At 41.5% G+C, this 21025-nt stretch overlaps 1 protein-coding gene across 1 annotated transcript; it reads left to right on the plus strand.

Annotated features, from left to right (window-relative positions):
* The first annotated feature begins 1712 nt into the window (after nt 1-1712).
* Nucleotides 1713-18934, plus strand: LOC115170190 (pancreatic alpha-amylase). Its single transcript, XM_029726558.1, has 10 exons — nt 1713-1801; nt 5368-5549; nt 11424-11570; nt 11883-12080; nt 12420-12650; nt 12892-13025; nt 13607-13729; nt 14027-14227; nt 18345-18470; nt 18693-18934. The coding sequence occupies exons 2-10, from the start codon at nt 5379-5381 to the stop codon at nt 18880-18882; spliced, it is 1521 nt and encodes a 506-aa protein (XP_029582418.1). The 5' UTR covers nt 1713-1801; nt 5368-5378; the 3' UTR covers nt 18883-18934.
* Nucleotides 18935-21025: the final 2091 nt, after the last annotated feature.

Raw genomic sequence — 21025 nt, forward strand, 5'->3', positions numbered from 1 at the left:
CTGAAACCCAACTACTATTTCCAGTTCCTATTGACCATTAGTATTCTCGTCCTCTCATCCTCTGCATTGTGTATTTATATTCAAAATATTCTTATAGCCATTTCAACCTCAGGTGGCTGAAGACATTTTTCTTGGCCCCTAAGACAATTACAGATGCACAATTGAGAGCATTCTGTCGGGCTCTATCACCGTCTGGTTTCGGCAAATGCACCTTACGCAAAATGCAGGGCTCTCCAGAGGGTGGTTTGGTCAGCCCAATGCATCATCGGAGGCACACTGCCTGCCCTCCAGGATACCTACAGCACCCGATGTCACAGGAAGGCCAAAAAGATCATCAAGGACAACAGCCACCCGAGCCACAGCCTGTTAACCCCGTTCCCATCCAGAAGGCGAGGTCGGTACAGGTGCATTAAAGCTGGGACAGAGAGACTGAAAAACAGTTTATATCTCAAGGCCATTAGACTGTTAAATAGTCACCCCTAGCTGGGGTGACTATTTAAGGCCCACCCAGTACCCTGCCCTGAACTTCAGGTCACTGTCACCAACCGGCTACCACCCGGTTATTCAACCCTGCACCTTAGAGGCTGCTGCCCTATATACATAAACATGGAACACTGGTCACTTTAATAATGTTTACATACTGTTTTATCCACTTCATATGCATATACTGTATTCTGGTCAAGGCCACCCTGTTCAAATATACTACATATTCTATCCACGTATTTTACAGATATACTACATATTCTATCCAAGTATTCTACAGATATACTACATATTCTATCCACATGTTCAACAGATATACTACATATTCTATCCAAGTATTTTACAGATATACTACATATTCTATCCACATATTCTACAGATATACTACATATTCTATCCACATATTCTACAGATATACTACATATTCTATCCACATATTTTACAGATATACTACATATTCTATCCACATACTGTCCATAATGTTTATACACTATTTATTAGATATTCAAACAAAAATAATATGACTTTAGTTTTTGGAGTTTTATGAATTGTACACAAAGAGAGAAGTATTATTATTATATTTTTTTTTTACTGTAAGCTATTTATATACTCCTGATAAAGCAACACTCCAGTTACACTAAATTTCTCTGAAACAGATAAAGCGCAGATCAGGAAAACATGTCAAGGTCAGTCTGAGAGAAAATAAGCCCTGGTTATACAAGCACCGCCAACTACTGTAGTTGTATGTAATGAAAAATCAATATAAAGTAATGGTGAATTTCACTGTTGGATTGAGCCCCCTGACATTTTACATTTCTATCAGAAATGTCATGCCATCTTGAGTATAGTATTGTTGTTGGAAACCAGTACACACACACACACACACACACACACACACACACACACACACACACACACAGTCATAATAACTCAGCAGAAATTAATTGGCACTGTAAATAGGTATACGACAGATTGTGGTTTCAAGCCATTCTAAACACTATGAACACTGAATTAATAATATGTCTGTCTATAACATCTCTATGATCTATAGTTACATTTATCTATACATTTCAAAGTTCATAGTTTATAATCACTATAATCATGTTAGATTTTATTTTTTTGTTTTTGTATGATATTGACAGCGAGATGTTCCTTTCCACTAGTTTAAATGTTGCAATCTCAGATATCTATTGCAGCTATTGATTTTATAGTTGTATTTGGCAAAACAAATGCTAGCTCTGACAAACCGTTGCATCATTCACTGGTTATTTAGCAAACATTACAATATATCTCGATTCACAACGGGGCTATACACAAGGTAAGGTTGCAGCTAACATTATTCAGTGTTTCCTTTTTTTGCAAGAATATTGTGCATAGCTTTCATGACCTTTACTCTTAGAAAAAAAAGTGCTATTTAAAACCTAAAAGGATCCTTCGGCTGTCCCCATAAGAGAACCCTTTGAAGAACCCGTTTTGGTTCTGGGTAGAACTATTTTGGGTTCCATGTAGAACTCTTTGCACAGAGGGTTGTACATGGAACCTAAAAGGGTTCCACTTTGAACCAAAACGGGTTCTACCTGGAACCAAAAAGGGTTCTCTTAGTACGGGGACAGCCGAAGAACACTTTTTAAAGCTTTTTTCTAAGAGTGTAGAAAATACATATGTGTCCCTGCTATGAATACAAATCACACTAAAACTCTTACAACTATCATCAGTTACTACTTGTTTGTTTTTTTGCTACACAAAACATATTTCATGCACGGCTACTTGAAACACAGTCTAGTATTGTCCCATATTTTGTCATTTTGCTGAGGGTTTATATCTAGAACCCTCTATGTAGGGTTCTTCAAAGAACTCCCTGTATATGGTTCTGCCTAGAAGGGTTCTACCAAGAACCATGTTATTGTGTAAAGGTTCTTCCTAGAACCGTCATTGAAGGGTTTGTCGTGTCTTTACTATCATTAAATGTGAAGACATTTTATGTGAAGATTTTATCAAATCAATTCTCTATGTGTAATTGTTATTACGTGATTAAACCAATCATGTCAACTTAATTAACTAGGAAGTCGGGGCACCATGGAAAATGTTGACTTACAGAGTTATAATTTTCCGAATATTACTCTTCAGATATTTTAATATGTGATCGATTAGTCATTCTCATTAATGTATTATTATTACCTTGTTAGTCTCATTCCAAATGTCGTAAAATTCTTGATTATCTGCACGAACCCTAGCATAAATTATGAATCAGCGATATACAAATTGCCTTAATTTATTATTTACTAACTAATCAAATCACAGAAATACATGAAAACACACAATTAGTACATTGGGTTGCTCCATGATACAAAGAAAAGTCCCTAGTGGATTAAGCCGATATGACAGCTTGGTAGACAAAAGGAAAGGGGTGGGACTGAGAAAGAGCGGGAAAGACAAATGGATACACCACACATAGTCTATAATTATATTCATTGAAATGCTAATCCTTTGCACATGAACAGCCACTCATTCGAGAACAATTGCAATGTATATATATAGTTACACCCGTATGTCGTTGTTGTCTTCTCTGTTGGAATCCTTCGATAGTCCGGTAGGGTTCATCTGAGTTTCTGATTAACTTTCATTGAAGTCACAAAGTCTTTCGTGGTTGTAGGTGGTTAGAATGTGTACTTCAGAGTTCCATTCAGAAATGTTCTCATAGAATAGATGCTTCGGCGGTTGTCTGTATTCTCGTTCTAGACTTATGTCATTTCTAGCTGCAGACTAGTAATTATAGGTCTAAGATTTGCTCTTATTCTGTAGGGATCGATAGTCTCAGAGTTTAAACATTTCCATCCGTGTAGCCAATGCTCCACGTGGTATAGTCTTGTCCTTTGGTAGAGTTGTAGTTTAAACCACTTCACACACCAGCGTCACCCGGCATGTTTTGGTCTTAGAAATTCAACCATTTGCAACCTTAGCTTACACTGGGGTTTGCGTGGTCTGGTGTGAATTTCATCAGCAGTGGGTTTTATCCATTTCATTAGAAAAGGGAGGTTCCATGAAGCCGACGTAATGTCTATGCTCACGTTGGCGTGACCATTGATTTGGTTAACTTTATATGAAAAACCCATACTCTCATTTAGAAGGTTAACATCACATTACATCTTTTCACAAATAGTTTCATGTTTAATTAATCACATATGTTTCACAATATTTAGATGTAAACCTGACAGCTGGGAAATGTACACTTTAAGAGATACCGTTATGTGTGTTTCCTGTCCTTCATGAGATCACCAAATGAAACACACTCATCATAACTGTCCCTTAAGTGTCCACAGCCCATTCCCACATTCCCAAAAGTAGGAATGTTGTTTAATTAGGAGTTTAGCAGTTTGGCCAAGTCTTCCATTGTTCTCTCTAGGCTCTCTACCTCCATACTGCATGGCAGTTTCTACCCGGCATTTATGACCTGAGGTACTAATCCTGGTTTAGGAGAGAGAGAGAAGGGGGGACAGCCACGATCTACACCCAGAAAGGGCCACGTCAGGACAGTTTCTACCAAGAACCATGTTATCATCTAAAGGTTATTCCTAGAACCGTCTATGAAGGGTTCTACCAAGAACCATGTTATCATGTAAAGGTTCTTCCTAGAACTGTCTATGAAGGGTTCTACCAAGAACCACGTTATCATCTAAAGGTTCTTCCTAGAACCGTCTATGAAGGGTTCTACCAACGACCCCTTTTATCTTTGGAGGGGTATTCTATGAACTGTTCCACCAGCCTTTTCCAATCGAATTATTTATGACAATACATTACATATATCATTAAGGCCTTTCTTTGAGAGAGCCTAGTTATACCCTAACACCTTAATAAACAAATCAATGTACATGCAAAAACACAGATATTACTGTGAAACAAACAATTCTGAGAATCTCCCTGCATGCTGGGAAATATGATATATGGTTCTATGTAGAACCCTTCTTGCCTTCCAACGAATCATCAAAGAACCCTTTCTTCCAGAAATAGTTCTTAGAATATTAAAGGCCACATAAGGCCTGCAAGTCACATTATATTGGCTTGCAAAGTGATGTGTAATTCCTATTGGAATCCAGCCAGAATGTAGGATATCCAACAAGTGGAATTGTTAATTACCTGCAGTTCAGAATGACTGCCAGAGTACAGAAGATTGACTTCTGAAACTACCTCAATCATCTAAACTGGAACAACCATTACAGTAACGGGTGCAATAAATCCAACTAATAACAGATTGGATTAGTTTAGAAAACAATGTTATTTTTCTTTGTGTAGTATAAAATTAATAAACTAATCAATGTACATGAAAAACCACAGATATTACTTTGAAACAAACATTTCTGAGAATCTCCCTGCATGCTGGGAAATATGATATATGGTTCTATGTAGAACCCTTATTGCCTTCCAATGAATCATCAAAGAACCCTAACTTCCAGAAATAGTTCTTAGAATATTAAAGGTTCTATGTAGAACCCTTTGCCTTACAAATAAGCCTTGTCTTCCAAAAAGGGTTCTTCAGATCAAACCAGTTCTTGGTAGAACCCTATCCCTCAGCAAAGAACCCATTTTTTTCTTAGAGTGTAATTCAGGTAAAGTAGATCTCAGTATGCCAGAGGTATTTTTCACTCTTCAATTTTTTTGTGGAAGGAAAACTCTGTAGGTTACTTCAATCGTGAGTAAGACTTGATACCACACACCTGCTTTTACACTGCCCTTGACTTTGTAGATAAACACATGTGGATTCTTTACAGAAACATAATACGCCCTATCATTGGCCATAGTGTGAATGGTCAGACGTCTACGCTCTGTATATATACTGGGTGTCAAACCTCCAGTTAGTCGTCAGCTTTTTTTTTCTATCTCGACCAGGGATAGACAACATGATGAAGTATCTAGTTCTGTTGGCCCTGCTGGGGCTGAGCCAGGCTTACCACAACCCTCATGCTAAACACGGCAGGCAGGCCATCGTCCACCTGTTTGAGTGGAAGTGGAACGACATCGCGGCTGAGTGTGAGAGGTTCCTGGCTCCCAAAGGATACGCTGGGGTTCAGGTATGTACTGTAGGAGAATGGAGAAGTGTTTTCCTGTTTAGGTCAACTGGTCAAGAAAGACTCCAAGCCCAGGGATTATCCTACTGTACTCACCATGGTTGTTGTTCTCCAAGCCCAGGGTTTATCCTACTGTACTCACCATGGTTGTTGTTCTTATGGCTAATAACTTACATTTCCTCTTCCCATAAGAGTTTTGATCATATGAATGTTGTATCACTACATTTCCATCCAATTTACGACAGATTTTCGTGCGAATATTCAAAAATCCTAAAAAAAAAACAAGATGTGCATTTTCCCACCAGAGATGTATTTCCGTCAAATTGCCTTGTTGCGGATAAAAGTCTGTGCGTGACTACGTAGCGCACATAAAAATAACTTGGACCGAATAAAAAATACAATTTAAATGAGTTTCCATCGCATGTTCATCTCTACTGATGGTTTTGTCACAAAAAAATGTTGCGTTTTATAGCAAATGTGCCCACTGGTATTGGCACGTGTGCTCTACCCAACAGATGGCAGATCCAGTGTGGGTATAGCCTACAGGATGAGATTATTGTGGACAAAGGAGTCAAACGGCAGCAAAACATCGATCACCATAAGACACTCAATGGAAAGGAGCATCAAGCTCGTCGCCGTGCACTTTCACCATCCTGTAAAGTTATATCACCTGTCGACTAATAAACTGCCTGCTTTCCCTAGTCGTAATGGGGACGACCACAGACCATATCAGCGCGTGACTCCAAGTTTACTTAAATATGATGGTTATTATATAAATATAAAAACTTTTCCACAGCCATTTCTCTGATCATTAATTTTACAGACACAAAAAGATCCCACCTCGTCTAGCGCATTTTGTTTTGTCGACATTTGGAAAGTTTACAGACAATTATGCTGTTTCCATCAGCCATGTCTTCAATTTTTTTTACCCAACATACTTTACTTGCAGAAAATGGATGGATGGAAATATGGTTAGTGTCTTCATTTTAGCAAACATTATGAGCACATACTACAGTTGCTGTAATATATATACAGAGTAATAGATACAGATATATATATACAGAGTAATAGATACAGACATATATATACATATACAGAGTAATATATACAGAAATATATAGAGAGAGTAATATGTACAGACATATATATATACAGAATAATAGATACAGATATATATAGAGAGTAATACATACATATATATATACAGAATAATAGATACAGATATATAGAGAGAGAGTAATAGAGACAGATATATATATATATATATATATAATAGATACAGATATAGAGAGAGAGTAATACATACATATATATATATATATATATAATAGATACAGATATAGAGAGAGAGTAATACATACATATATATATATATATATATTTATAGAGAGAGAGAGAGAGAGAGAGAGAGAGAGAGAGAGAGAGAGAGAGAGAGAGAGAGAGAGAGAGAGTAATATATACAGACATATATATATACAGAGTAACAGATACAGATATATATAGAGAGAGTAATACATACAGATATATATATACAGAGTAACAGATACAGATATATATAGAGAGAGTAATACATACAGATATATATATACAGAGTAATAGAGACAGATATATAGAGAGAGAGTAATAGAGACAGATATATAGAGAGAGAGTAATAGATACATATATATATATACAGAGTAATAGATACAGATATATAGAGAGAGAGTAATAGATACAGATATATAGAGAGAGAGAGTAATAGATACAGATATATAGAGAGAGAGTAATAGATACAGATATATAGAGAGATAGTAATATATACAGATATTTATATAGAGAGAGAGTAATAGATACAGATATATAGAGAGAGAGTAATATATACAGATATTTATATAGAGAGAGAGTAATAGATACAGATATATAGAGAGATAGTAATATATACAGATATTTATATAGAGAGAGAGTAATAGATACAAATATATACAGAGAGTGAGAGAGAGTAAAAAATACAGAAACGTATAGTGCAATAGATACAGATACTGTATATATAGAGTAATAGATACAGATATATAGATAGTAATAGATACAGATATATATAGAGTAATAGATACAGATATATATAGAGTAATAGATACAGATACTGTATATATAGAATAATAGATACAGATATATAGAGAGAGAATAATAGATACAGATACTGAGTAATAGATACAGATACTGTATAGATAGAGTAATAGATACAGATATATATAGAGTAATAGATACAGATATATATAGAGTAATAGATACAGATATATATAGAGTAATAGATACAGATACTGTATATATAGAATAATAGATACAGATATATATATAGAGTAATACATACAGATATATAGAGAGAGAGTAATATATACAGATATATAGAGAGAGAGTAATATATACAGATACAGTGAGGGGAAAAAGTATTTGATCCCCTGCTGATTTTGTACGTTTGCCCACTGACAAAGAAATGATCAGTCTATAATTTTAATGGTAGGTTTATTTGAACAGTGAGAGACAGAATAACAACAAAAAAATGCATGTCAAAAATGTTATAAATTGATTTGCATTTTAATGAGGGAAATAAGTATTTGACCCCCTCTCATTCAGAAAGATTTCTGGCTCCCATGTGTCTTTTATACAGGTAACGAGCTGAGATTAGGAGCACACTCTTAAAGGGAGTGCTCCTAATCTCAGTTTGTTACCTGTATAAAAGACACCTGTCCACAGAAGCAATCAATCAAACAGATTCCAAACTCTCCACCTTGGCCAAGACCAAAGAGCTCTCCAAGGATGTCAGGGACAAGATTTTAGACCTACACAAGGCTGGAATGGGCTACAAGACCATCGCCAAGCAGCTTGGTGAGAAGGTGACAACAGTTGGTGTGTTTTTTCGCAAATGGAAGAAACACAAAAGAACTGTCAATCTCCCTCGGCCTGGGGCTCCATGCAAGATCTCACCTCGTGGAGTTGCAATGATCATGAGAACGGTGAGGAATCAGCCCAGAACTGCACGGGAGGATCTTTTAAGGATCTCAAGGCAGCTGGGACCATAGTCACCAAGAAAACAATTGGTAACACACTACGCCGTGAAGGACTGAAATCCTGCAGCGCCCGCAAGGTCCCCCTGCTCAAGAAAGCACATATACATGCCCGTCTGAAGTTTGCCAATGAACATCTGAATGATTCAGAGGACAACTGGGTGAAAGTGTTGTGGTCAGATGAGACCAAAATGGAGCTCTTTGGCATAAACTCAACTCGCCGTGTTTGGAGGAGGAGGAATGCTGCCTATGACCCCAAGAACACCATCCCCACCGTCAAACATGGAGGTGGAAACATTATGCTTGGGGGTGTTTTTCTGCTAAGGGGACAGGACATCTTCACCGCATCAAAGGGACGATGGGCGGGGCCATGTACTGTCAAATCTTGGGTGAGAACCTCCTTCCCTCAGCCAGGGCATTGAAAATGGGTCGTGGATGGGTATTCCAGCATGACAATGACCCAAAACACACGGCCAAGGCAACAAAGGAGTGGCTCAAGAAGAAGCACATTAAGGTCCTGGAGTGGCCTAGCCAGTCTCCAGACCTTAATCCCATAGAAAATCTGTGGAGGGAGCTGAAGTTTCGAGTTGCCAATCATCAGCCTCGAAACCTTTATGACTTGGAGAAGATCTGCAAAGAGGAGTGGGACAAAATCCCTCCTGAGATGTGTGCAAACCTGGTGGCCACTACAAGAAACTTCTAACCTCTGTGATTGCCAACAAGGATTTTGCCACCAAGTACTAAGTCATGTTTTGCAGAGGGGTCAAATACTTATTTCCCTTATTAAAATGCAAATCAATTTATAACATTTTTGACATGCGATTTTCTGGATTTTTTTTGTTGTTATTCTGTCTCTCACTGTTCAAACAAACCTCCAATTAAAATTATAGACTGATCATTTCTTTGTCAGTGGGCAAACGTACAAGATCAGCAGGGGTCAAATACTTTTTTCCCTCACTGTATAGAGTAATAGATACAGATATATATAGAGTAATAGATACGGAATGCACATCTTAATTTTCATATATATATATATATATACTGCTCAAAAAAATAAAGGGAACACCTAAACAACACATCCTAGATCTGAATGAAAGAAATAATCTTATTAAATACTTTTTTCTTTACATAGTGGAATGTGCTGACAACAAAATCACACAAAAATAATCAATGGAAATCCAATTTATCAACCCATGGAGGTCTGGATTTGGAGTCACACTCAAAATTAAAGTGGAAAACCACACTACAGGCTGATCCAACTTTGATGTAATGTCCTTAAAACAAGTCAAAATGAGGCTCAGTAGTGTGTGTGGCCTCCACGTGCCTGTATGACCTCCCTACAACGCCTGGGCATGCTCCTGATGAGGTGGCGGATGGTCTCCTGAGGGATCTCCTCCCAGACATGGACTAAAGCATCCGCCAACTCCTGGACAGTCTGTGGTGCAATGTGGCGTTGGTGGGTGGAGCGAGACATGATGTCCCAGATGTGCTCAATTGGATTCATGTCTGGGGAACGGGCGGGCCAGTCCGTAGCATCAATGCCTTCCTCTTGCAGGAACTGCTGACACACTCCAGCCACATGAGGTCTAGCATTGTCTTGCATTAGGAGGAACCCAGGGCCAACCGCACCAGCATATGGTCTCACAAGGGGTCTGAGGATCTCATCTCGGTACCTAATGGCAGTCAGGCTACCTCTGGCGAGCACATGGAGGGCTGTGCGGCCCCCCAAAGAAATGCCACCCCACACCATGACTGACCCACCGCCAAACCGGTCATGCTGGAGGATGTTGCAGGCAGCAGAACGTTCTCCACGGCGTCTCCAGACTCTGTCACGTCTGTCACATGTGCTCAGTGTGAACCTGCTTCATTTGTGAAGAGCACAGGGCGCCAGTGGCGAATTTGCCAATCTTCGTGTTCTCTGGCAAATGCCAAACGTCCTGCACGGTGTTGGGCTGTAAGCACAACTCCCACCTGTGGACGTCGGGCCCTCATACCACCCTCATGGAGTCTGTTTCTGACCATTTGAGCAGACACATGCACATTTGTGGCCTGCTGGAGGTCAATTTGCAGGGCTCTGGCAGTGCTTCTCCTGCTCCTCCTTGCACAAAGGCGGAGGTAGCGGTCCTGCTGCTGGGTTGTTGCCCTCCTACGGCCTCCTGCACGTCTCCTGATGTACTGGCCTGTCTCCTGGTAGCGCCTCCATGCTCTGGACACTACTCTGACAGACACAGCAAACCTTCTTGCCACAGCTTGCATTGATGTGCCATCCTGGATGAGCTGCACTACCTGAGCTACTTGTGTGGGTTGTAGACTCCGTCTCATGCTACCACTAGAGTGAAAGCACCGCCAGCATTCAAAAGTGACCAAAAAATCATTCAGGAAGCATAAGAACTGAGAACTGGTCTGTGGTCACCACCTGCAGAACCACTCCTTTATTGGGGGTGTCTTGCTAATTGCCTATAATTTCCACCTGTTGTCTATTCCATTTGCACAACAGCATGTGAAATTTATTGTCAATCAGTGTTGCTTCCTAAGTGGACAGTTTGATTTCACAGAAGTGTGATTGACTTGGAGTTACATTGTGTTGTTTAAGTGTTCCCTTTATTTTTTGAGCAGTGTATATAGATGTATATATAGAGATATATATATATAGAGATATATATATATGCTTGAAATGGGCATGGTCTAATTGACTCAACATCCAAAAACACATATCTAAGTTAACTGTTGTTTTTTAAAGTTTACTGGCTAACCCACTGATTCTTATTCATGGTGCACCCCTCTGAGGTGTTGTTTGAGTTAGAAATGTACCTATGCTGTTGTCTCTTCCCCTTAGATCTCTCCTCCTGCTGAGAGCATTTTGTTGACCAGCCCGTGGAGACCATGGTGGGAGCGGTACCAGCCAATCAGCTACAACCTGTGTTCCAGATCAGGAAATGAGAACGAGCTCAGAGACATGATTACCAGATGCAACAACGTTGGGGTAAACAACAACAACCAAACAACCCACATGATCGTGAACATGACAAACTCCATATCGTCATAGAAGTCCATCGCTAGTAGTTAAGTAGGCTAATTTATCTCCTACTCTGCTCCCACAAAACACACACAGAAAAATGTAAATCACCATCATACTCATACTACCAACCCAGCAGAACCAAGTGTAACTGATGTTCTAACAACTCTCAGCCCTACCAAACCGACAGAACTTACCAACAGTTAAAATCCCTTCCTCCAGATCAATGTCCTGTTCTGCTTTCTTGTGATGACACTAACCCTCTCCTAATATTCCCAGGTTAACATCTACGTTGATGCCGTTATCAACCACATGTGTGGTGCTGGAGGCGGAGAGGGAACCCACTCTACCTGTGGAACCTATTTCAATGCCAAAAAGATGGACTTCCCTTCCATCCCATTCAGTAGCTTTGATTTCAACGAAGGCAAGTGCAAAACTGCCAGCGGAGACATCGAGAATTACAATGATATCAACCAGGTATGACTCAGTACACACTAAATAATTATTGCCGATCTTAATATATATATATATATTTTTATTTTTATTTCAGAGAGGATCTGAAATAATGTTTCTCTTTTTGTGGAGATGCTGATTATGGCCATAGGACTGGTGTTCTTAAGACCACTTAAAAGAGTAGTCTTTAACAATGGGGAAACAAACTTTTTTTTAAAGTCTAAATTGATTCAAGTTTGCTGTTTACTTGTGTGATACAATGCAATTTTGTATTATTGTGATACTTTCACACTGCCACTCATTCAGGTTGGTAACGGACAAATGTCTGTAATCAGCTTACACAACGTTTCATCCCATCCCCAGGTGCGTGATTGTCGTCTAGTGAGTCTGCTGGATCTTGCCCTAGAGAAGGACTACGCCAGAGGAAAGGTGGCCGACTACATGAACAAGCTGATCGACATGGGAGTGGCTGGGTTCAGAGTGGACGCCAGTAAACACATGTGGCCCGGCGACCTTACTGTCATCTACGGAAGTCTCCACAACCTCAACACCCGCTGGTTCAACGGGGGATCCAGACCCTTCATATTCCAGGAGGTAATAATGTAACTCCTTGTTTTTCTAGTAATATACTATAAAACTATACCACTCGGCCCCCCCCTCCTACACACACACAATATAACGGCTATATAGGCCTGAATCCAATCAATTTTGTTCCATAACATCTCATGTAGTTCCATAACAAACCATCTATCATCCTCTTACTCGGTCTTGGCATCTCCATTTGTAAAAGGTGTATCTTCAACAGTGCTCATTTTTCTTTATTGCTTCCCTTTAGGTTATCGACATGGGTGGTGAGGCCATCCAGACCTCAGAGTACTTCCCCCTAGGCAGAGTCACTGAGTTCAAATATGGAGCCAAAATCGGAACAGTCTTCCGCAAATGGAACGGCGAAAAGCTGTCTTACACCAAGTAAGATATGATTACAATGAATTAACATAGTACATTTTCATTGTAGTAATTCAGCAGATGCTCTTATTCAACTAACAAACAACTAATTAAAGATGGACTCCAGCTATTTCTGAACTTTTTTTTCTGTTGAAAAACAATATCTGAAGTATAAATGCAGTGATGTCCACACACTTAAGCGGGGAAAAAAAATCTACTTAAAGACGTCATCCATTCAGAGTTGGTCTGATGGTCTAATGGTCTGACGTGATGTCATCGTCCTCCCCCTTTGCTTGAGGAAAAATACAGGAGCAATAGAGAACTAAAGAGGAAAGCCCCCATTCACTTGTGCCATGTCATGAGGATACCTGAACCACCTATTTAGATGTGCTTTTTTTTAGTAAATCCGGTGTTAAATGAGATAGAGTGGCACTTTAACTAATTTCATCATAAGTTACAAACTAATTTAATACATAATTAAATACAATTACAAACTCATAATATAACTTTTATAAACACTTATCATTGTGTTTGTGAATATTTCAAAGATACAGTTGATGTCAACTTTGTCATTTTCCTAAATCCTTTCGACGTGTGTATTCCAGGAACTGGGGTGAGGGCTGGGGCTTCATGCCCGACGGCAATGCTCTTGTGTTTATTGATAACCATGACAACCAGAGAGGTCATGGAGGAGGTGGAAACACCATACTCACCTTCTGGGACGCCAGGTACCCTCTCACTACACCTCTCTCTTACGTCCAAGTCTTTCACTACACGACTTTACCAATATCCATTTTAACAACATACAGTACTTACACTACAATTCCTTCCTTTTAAACTTCTTCCACCACTGTAAACATAATTTATGACAGCTTAAAGAAGTACACAATTTATCTTCAGGAAAATTACGTTTTCTATTTTTCACACCGATCCCCCCCAATGACATCAATGCATGATTAACGGAAAAATAACCATTATGAAAACAAACATTATTTGATGTTTCATCGATTTTGACTCACCTACAGGATTTACAAGATGGCCGTGGCCTACATGCTTGCCCATCCCTACGGGGTGGCCCGTGTGATGTCATCCTTCCGCTGGAACCGTACTGACGACTGGCAGGGCCCTCCCAGTCACGAAGATGGATCCACCAAGGATGTCCACGTAAACGCTGACGACACCTGTGGAGACGGATGGGTGTGTGAGCACAGGTGGCGCCAGATTACGTAAGTCCTATAGCGAACACATCCTGTGTACATCACAGGATGTTGGTGGCACATTGGGGTGGAAGTTAGCCTAGCGGTTAGAGTGTTGGACTGGTAACCGTAAAGGTTGCAAGTTCAAATACCAGAGCTGACAAGGTAAAAAAAATAAAAAATCTGTTGTTCTGCACCTGAACAAGGCAGTTAACTCACTGTTCCTAGGCCGTCATTGAACATAAGAATTTGTTCTTAACTGACTTGCCTGGTTAAATAATATATATATTTTTAAAAAACATTAATTTGGGAGGACGGGCTCATGGTATCTCAAAAGACGAATTAGTGGAAAAAGATCTGAATTGGGCTAACTGTGTAATTGGGAAAATATTCAGACCCCTTAACTTTTTACACATTTTGTTACATTATAGCATTACTCTAAAATGCATATATATATAAATAAAAATATATATATATATCATCAATCTACACAATCTACACATGATGACAAAGTGAAAACAGGTTTTTAAAAATAAAAAACAGAAGTACCGTATTTACATAAGTATTCAGACCCTTTACTATGAGACTCGACATTGAGCTCAGGTGCATCCTGTTTCCATTGATCATCCTTGAGATGTTTCTGCTACTTGATTGGAGTCCACCTGTGTGTAAATTCAATTGATTGGACATGATTTGGAAAGGTACACACCTGTCTATATAAATGTCCCACAGTTAACAGTGCATGTCAGAGCAAAAACCAAGCCATGAGGTTAAAGGAATTGTCTGTAGAGCTCCTAGACAGGATTGTGTCGAGGCACAGACCTGGGGAAGGGTACCAAACAATTTCTGTAATATTGAAGGTTCCCAAGAACACAGTGGCCTCCATCATTCTTAAACGGAAGACGTTTGGAAACACCAAGACTCTTCCTAGAGCTGGCCACCCAGCCAAACTGAGCAATCGGGGGAGAAGGAACTTGATGGTCACTCTGACAGAGCTCCAGAGTTCCTCTGTGGAGATCCTGAAAATAGCTGTGCAGCGACGCTCCCCATCCAACCTGACAGAGCATGAGAGGATCTGCAGAAAAGAATGGGAGAAACTCCCCAATTACAAGCGTGCCAAGCTTGTAGCATCATACCCAAGAAGACTCAAGGCTGTAATCGCTGCCAAAGGTGCTTCAACAAAGTACTGAGTAAATACCTATGTAGATGTAGTATTTCAGTTTTTTATTGTTAATTCATTTGCACAAATGTCTAATAACTATTAGGTTTTGTGTATAGATTGATGAGATTTTTTTTTTTATACATTTTAGAATAAGACTGTAGCGTAACAAAATGTGGAAAAAGTGAAGGGGTCTGAATGCTTTCCGAATGCACTTTATACTACATGGCCAAATGTATGTGGACACCAACTCGTCAAATATCTCACCAAAAAATCATGGGCATTAATACAGAGTTCGTACCCCCTTTGCTGCTATAACAGCCTCCATGTCACGTTTGTCGTAGAGAGGAGCAGACCAAAGTGCAGCGTGATTATCGTTCCACATATTTTATTGAACTGTGAAACTATGCAATACATACAAAATAATCTGAATAAACAAAACAACAAACCGTGACGAAAAGTACAACATACACTTACTCAAAAACAATCTCCCACCAACCCAGGTGGGAAAAACACCTACTTAAGTATGATCTCCAATTAGAGACAACGATAACCAGCTGCCTCTAATTGGAGATCATCCCAAACAAAACCCAACATAGAAATACAAAACTAGAACATAACAACATAGAAAAACTAAACTAGAAAACCCCCGTCATGCCCTGATCTACTCTACCATAGAAAATAACAACTTTCTATGGTCAGGACGTGACACTCCACTCTTCTGCGAAGGCTTTCCACTAGACATTGGAACATTGCTATAGGGATTAGCCCCATTCAGCCACAATAGCATTCCATTCGGCTGCATTGGGGCAGGTAGCATTCTCCTGGCATCCGCCAAATCCAGATTTGTCCGTCGGACTGCAAGATGGTGAACCGTGATTCATCGCTCCAGAGAATGCGTTTCCAGGGCTACAGAGTCCAATGGCGGCGAGCTTTACACCACTCCAGCTGATGCTTGGCATTGTGCATGGTGATCTTAGGCTTGTTTGCGGCTGCTCGGCAATGGAAACCCATTTCATGAAGCTCCCGATGAACAGTTCTCTTGCTGACGTTGCTTCCAGAGGCAGTTTGGAACTCGGTAATGAGTGTTGCAACCGAGGACAGACAATTTGTAACTCTCTTTACAATTCAACACTCGGCGGTCCAGTTTGCACCTGAGCAGGGCAGTTCTAGCAGGGCAGAAATTTTACTTGTTGAAAAGGTGGCATATTATGACAGTGCCATGTTGATAGACACTTAGCTCTTCAGTATTCTGCTGCCAATGTTTGTCTATGGAGAGTGCATGACTGTATGCTCGATTTAATACACAACTTCTTGCGCATATCATCCCGTTAGCGGGATCATTTTCCAGCGAAAACTCCTAGCGACATTAGCATAACGAAATTCAATATTTTTTTTTTTCAAATATAGGGCTGTCTCATATCGTTTTATAGATACACCTCTCTTGAATCGACCCTCGTTGTCCGATTTCAAATAGGTTTTACAGGAAAAGCACAATATTAGATTATGTTAGAGGAGTACATGGTAAAAGTTGCATCATATCAATTTTCCAACCAAGCACATGCATCACATATAACCAAAAAACAGCTAAATGCAGCACTAACCTTTTACAAACTTCATCAGATGACACACCTAGGACATCATGTTACACACAGCATGCAATCTTTTGTTCAATAAAGGTCATATTTCTATATAAAAACAGCATTTTACATCGGCACCTGACGTTGACTAACTATTTTCCCATAAAATGCGTCCCGGGAAACAGTGCTAGAATTTTATAAATTACTATTCGAAAACGATTTTTTTTTTTATATTGTCAATCTAAGATTTATAGATGAATATCTCTTGAAAACACCCGTCATAACAGATTTTAAATTAACTTTACAGGGTAATCACACTTTGAGATAAAAGGGGATGCGATACCCAGAAAGTGAGCTAGAAAGCCTAGCTCGTCGCCATATTTGAAAAATCGCACATCACATCTGATCTTGTATAATATTGCCAATAATCCCTCACCTTTAGTTGTCTTCATCAGAAAGCACTTCCCGGTCTCCCAGGTCCATGACAAATGTATTTTCGGTCGAAAAAGTCCATCCTTTATGTTCCATTAGCTTGCTGTTGTTAGCGCGTCCTAAGGCTGTAATCAAATGTTGATCCGTGCGCGGCAGCTGGCTAACGAAAAATGACTGTTTTCGCTCCGTTAGGTTCGTTCAAACATGTCAAACGTTGTATAACATTAATCTTCAGGGCCTGTTTCAACAAGAGAGCCAATCAGATTCGAGTGGGACGATTTCATTGTGTTTCAAAACGTTTCCAAAGGTGGGGGCAGACACGGCCGCCGACGTCACAATGCTGATGGCCCTACTACTGTGACCAATTGCCACATCGTCTCCTTCACTGAGTTTCGACTGTAGAACCCTCAAAACACTTTGTAAAGACTGGGGACATCTAGTGGAAGCACTGGAAAGTGCTCAATTATCATTTTGTCACGTTGTAAATTATAGGGAAGGCTGTGAAGTCGAGTCCACAATTCAGAATCCCACTTCCTAGTTCAATCGGTCTCGGGGTTTTGACTGCCATACGAGTTCTGTTATACTCACAGACACCATTCAAACAGTTTCAGAAACTTTAGGGTGTTTTCTATCCATATAAAATAAGTATATGCATGTCCTAGCTTCTGAGTTTGATTAGTAGGCCGTTGAAAGTGGGAACGAATTTTTTCCAAAATGCGCTGTGGCGCCCCCATTGGTAGGGTACTCGCAAGAGGTTAATACACCTGTCAATAACGGGTGTGGCCGAAGCCACTCATTTAAAGGGGTGTCTACATACTTTTGACCATGTAGTGTATCATAGACAAATTTAAATAAACACATAGAATTCACAGTTCATTCCACTGAACGTAGCTACTATGAACGATTTTGGTAGGCTGTTCTGCAGAAGAAAAATAACTATGGTAATAAATTCCTTCTTTGTCTTCTGTCTGTGAAGGAACATGGCTACCTTCCGTAACGTGGTGACCGGACAGCCCCATTCCAACTGGTGGGATAATGGGAACAACCAGGTGGCCTTTGGACGCGGCAACCGCGGCTTCATTGTCTTCAACAACGATGACTGGTAATGTCTATACTGTAACACCTTGGTTTATTTGTTGGCTGACTGGTTGGTAAATCGGTGGGTGGGTGGTGGGTTGGTTGATTGGCAGAGTGATCGATCGATTGATTGATTGACTGACTGATTAGTTGACTGGTTGGTTGATTGATTGACTGAGTGGTTAATTGATTAAATTCAGATAAACTTCACTCTTAGCTCTCTACTTCCTATGTTTCAACCAATCAGGCACCTGGATGTGACTCTGAACACTGGCATGCCCGGCGGCGCCTACTGTGATGTCATTTCTGGCCAGAGGGATGGAGGTCGCTGCACGGGGAAGACCATCAATGTCGGGGACGATGGTCGCGCCCACTTCAAGATCAGCAACACCGACGAGGACCCCATGGTGGCGATCCATGCGGACTCCAAGCTGTAAAAAAAAAACTACTATAAACACAAACAAACAATAAAAAGTACTGCAAACTGAACTTCTGTGGTGGTTTAGGTTTTGTTTTTATCTGTTATGTGAAGGCTTGACTTGATGGTCAATGCTTAATCTATTTCAGCGGATGTCCTTTAACATGCTTGGTGATTTATAGGGAAGCAGGTTAACATTCTTGATTTGAGACAGACGCTGAAGTATTTGAAGCTATACACCTTAACGTTGACACTTCTAAGTTGACTTGGGCAAATGGATGGTCACAATGACATCAGGTTATTAGTACAACAATAAGAAGCTAACATAGTGCTTGAGAGAGGCATGTCTCAAGATGGTGTGCCTTAACACAACCTTTCGACTAATTATAATGATCGAAGTACAGTCACATTAGGCCTAGTAGGATCTTGTCCCTTGTCAAAGTCGCACTAAAAATCTTGACTAATTAATGTTGCCCTGGGCTTCCACTGAGATTCTACTGAGATTCTACTGAGATAAATTGTAAATCTCCAGTCTTTAACAAGTAAAACTGTAAAGCCTTCTGAGGGCACATCTGTAGATTCAACAAGTAGTTCCCATTTAATTTTTTTTGTTGTATTTTACCCCCTTCTTTCTCCACAATTTCGATCTTGTCTGATCGCTGCAACTCCCCAACAGGCTCAGGAGGCATATAGGACTGTCAAGTCCTGACCAGCAGATGGAGCTATTGGATTAGTTTTGGGGTCAGGACGTGGCAGTTTTGTGTGTGTGAATGTTTGTGTTGGTGATTGGGACTCCCAATTGAAGGCAGGTGTGTTGAGTTGCCTTTGATTGGGAGTCCTATATAGGAGTGTGTGTTTTTCTTTGGGGTTGTGGGTAGTTGTTTTTGCACTGTGTTTAATAGCCTGCAGAACTGTTGCACTGTCGTGAGTATCTCTTATTGTTTTGTCAAGTGGATGCTTTACTCCTTTTTTATGTAATTAAAATATGAGTATCCATATTCCCGCTGCGTCTTGGTCCTCTTCTCTCCAGTACGACATCTTCTGTGACGAGTACGACATTTTTTGTGACAGAACTACACACCACCAAAGGACCAAGCAGCGGACGAACGAGGAGGAAGGATGGACCTGGGAGGACAAGTTAAGGGAGCTAAGGGAACCCGAGAGGCAGCCCCAATAAAACATTTTGGGGGGGCACAAGGGCTGTTTGACGGGGCAAGGATGGAGCCCCAGGCCAGCTCCTCGCACTAGCCCTGAGGTGCGTGTCTCCAGGCTGGCACATCCAGTACCAGCCCCACGCATCAGGCGTCTAGTGCGTCAGCCCCGCCAGTCAACAGTCACCAGAGCTGCCCGCCAGTCAAGAGTCACCAGAGCTGCCCGCCAGTCAAGAGTCACCAGAGCTGCCCGCCAGTCAAGAGTCGCCAGAGCTGCCCACCAGTCGTAAGTCGCCAGAGCTGCCCGCCAGTCGTAAGTCACCAGAGCTGCCCACCAGTAAAGAGTCACTAGAGCTGCCCGCCAATCAAGAGTTGCCAGAGCTGCCCGCCAGTTGTAAGTCACCAGAGCTGCCCGCCAGTCGTAAGTCACCAGAGCTGCCTGCCAGTCAGGAGCCGCCCGCTAGTCAGGAGATGCCAGAGTGGCCCGTCTGCCCGGAGATGCCAGAGTGGCCCGACTGCCCGGAGCCGCCAGAGTGGCCCGACTGCCCAGAGCCGCCAGGGTGGCCCGACTGCCCGGAGCCGCCAGGGTGGCCCGACTGCCCGGAGCTGCCAGGGTGGCCCGACTGCCCGGAGCCGCCAGAGTGGCCGACTGCCCGGAGCCGCCAGAGTGGCCCGACTGCCCGGAGCCGCCAGAGTGGCCCGACTGCCCGGAGCCGCCAGAGTGGCCCGACTGCCCGGAGCCGCCAGAGTGGCCCGACTGCCCGGAGCCGCCAGAGTGGCCCGACTGCCCGGAGCTGCCAGAGTGGCCCGACTGCCCTCCGGCCCAGCTCGAGGGGCCCTCCTGTCCTCCGGCCCAGCCCGAATGGCCCTCCTGTCTTCCGGCCCAGCCCGAGTGGCCCTCCTGTCCTCCGGCCCAGCCCGAGTGGCCCTCCTGTCCTCCGGCCCAGCCCGAGTGGCCCTCCTGTCCTCCGGCCCAGCCCGAGTGGCCCTCCTGTCCTCCGGCCCAGCCCG

The sequence above is a fragment of the Salmo trutta genome, chromosome 31, assembly GCF_901001165.1.
Source record: "Salmo trutta chromosome 31, fSalTru1.1, whole genome shotgun sequence".
Lineage (NCBI taxonomy): Eukaryota > Metazoa > Chordata > Actinopteri > Salmoniformes > Salmonidae > Salmo > Salmo trutta.

Coding starts and splice junctions, on each gene's coding strand:
- LOC115170190 (XM_029726558.1), top strand. CDS start 5,379: ATGATGAAGTATCTAGTTCTGTTGGCCCTGCTGGGGCTGAGCCAGGCT. Junction 14,228..18,344: donor CACAGGTGGCGCCAGATTAC/GTAAGTCCTATA, acceptor CTGTCTGTGAAG/GAACATGGCTACCTTCCGTA. Junction 18,471..18,692: donor GTCTTCAACAACGATGACTG/GTAATGTCTATA, acceptor TCAACCAATCAG/GCACCTGGATGTGACTCTGA.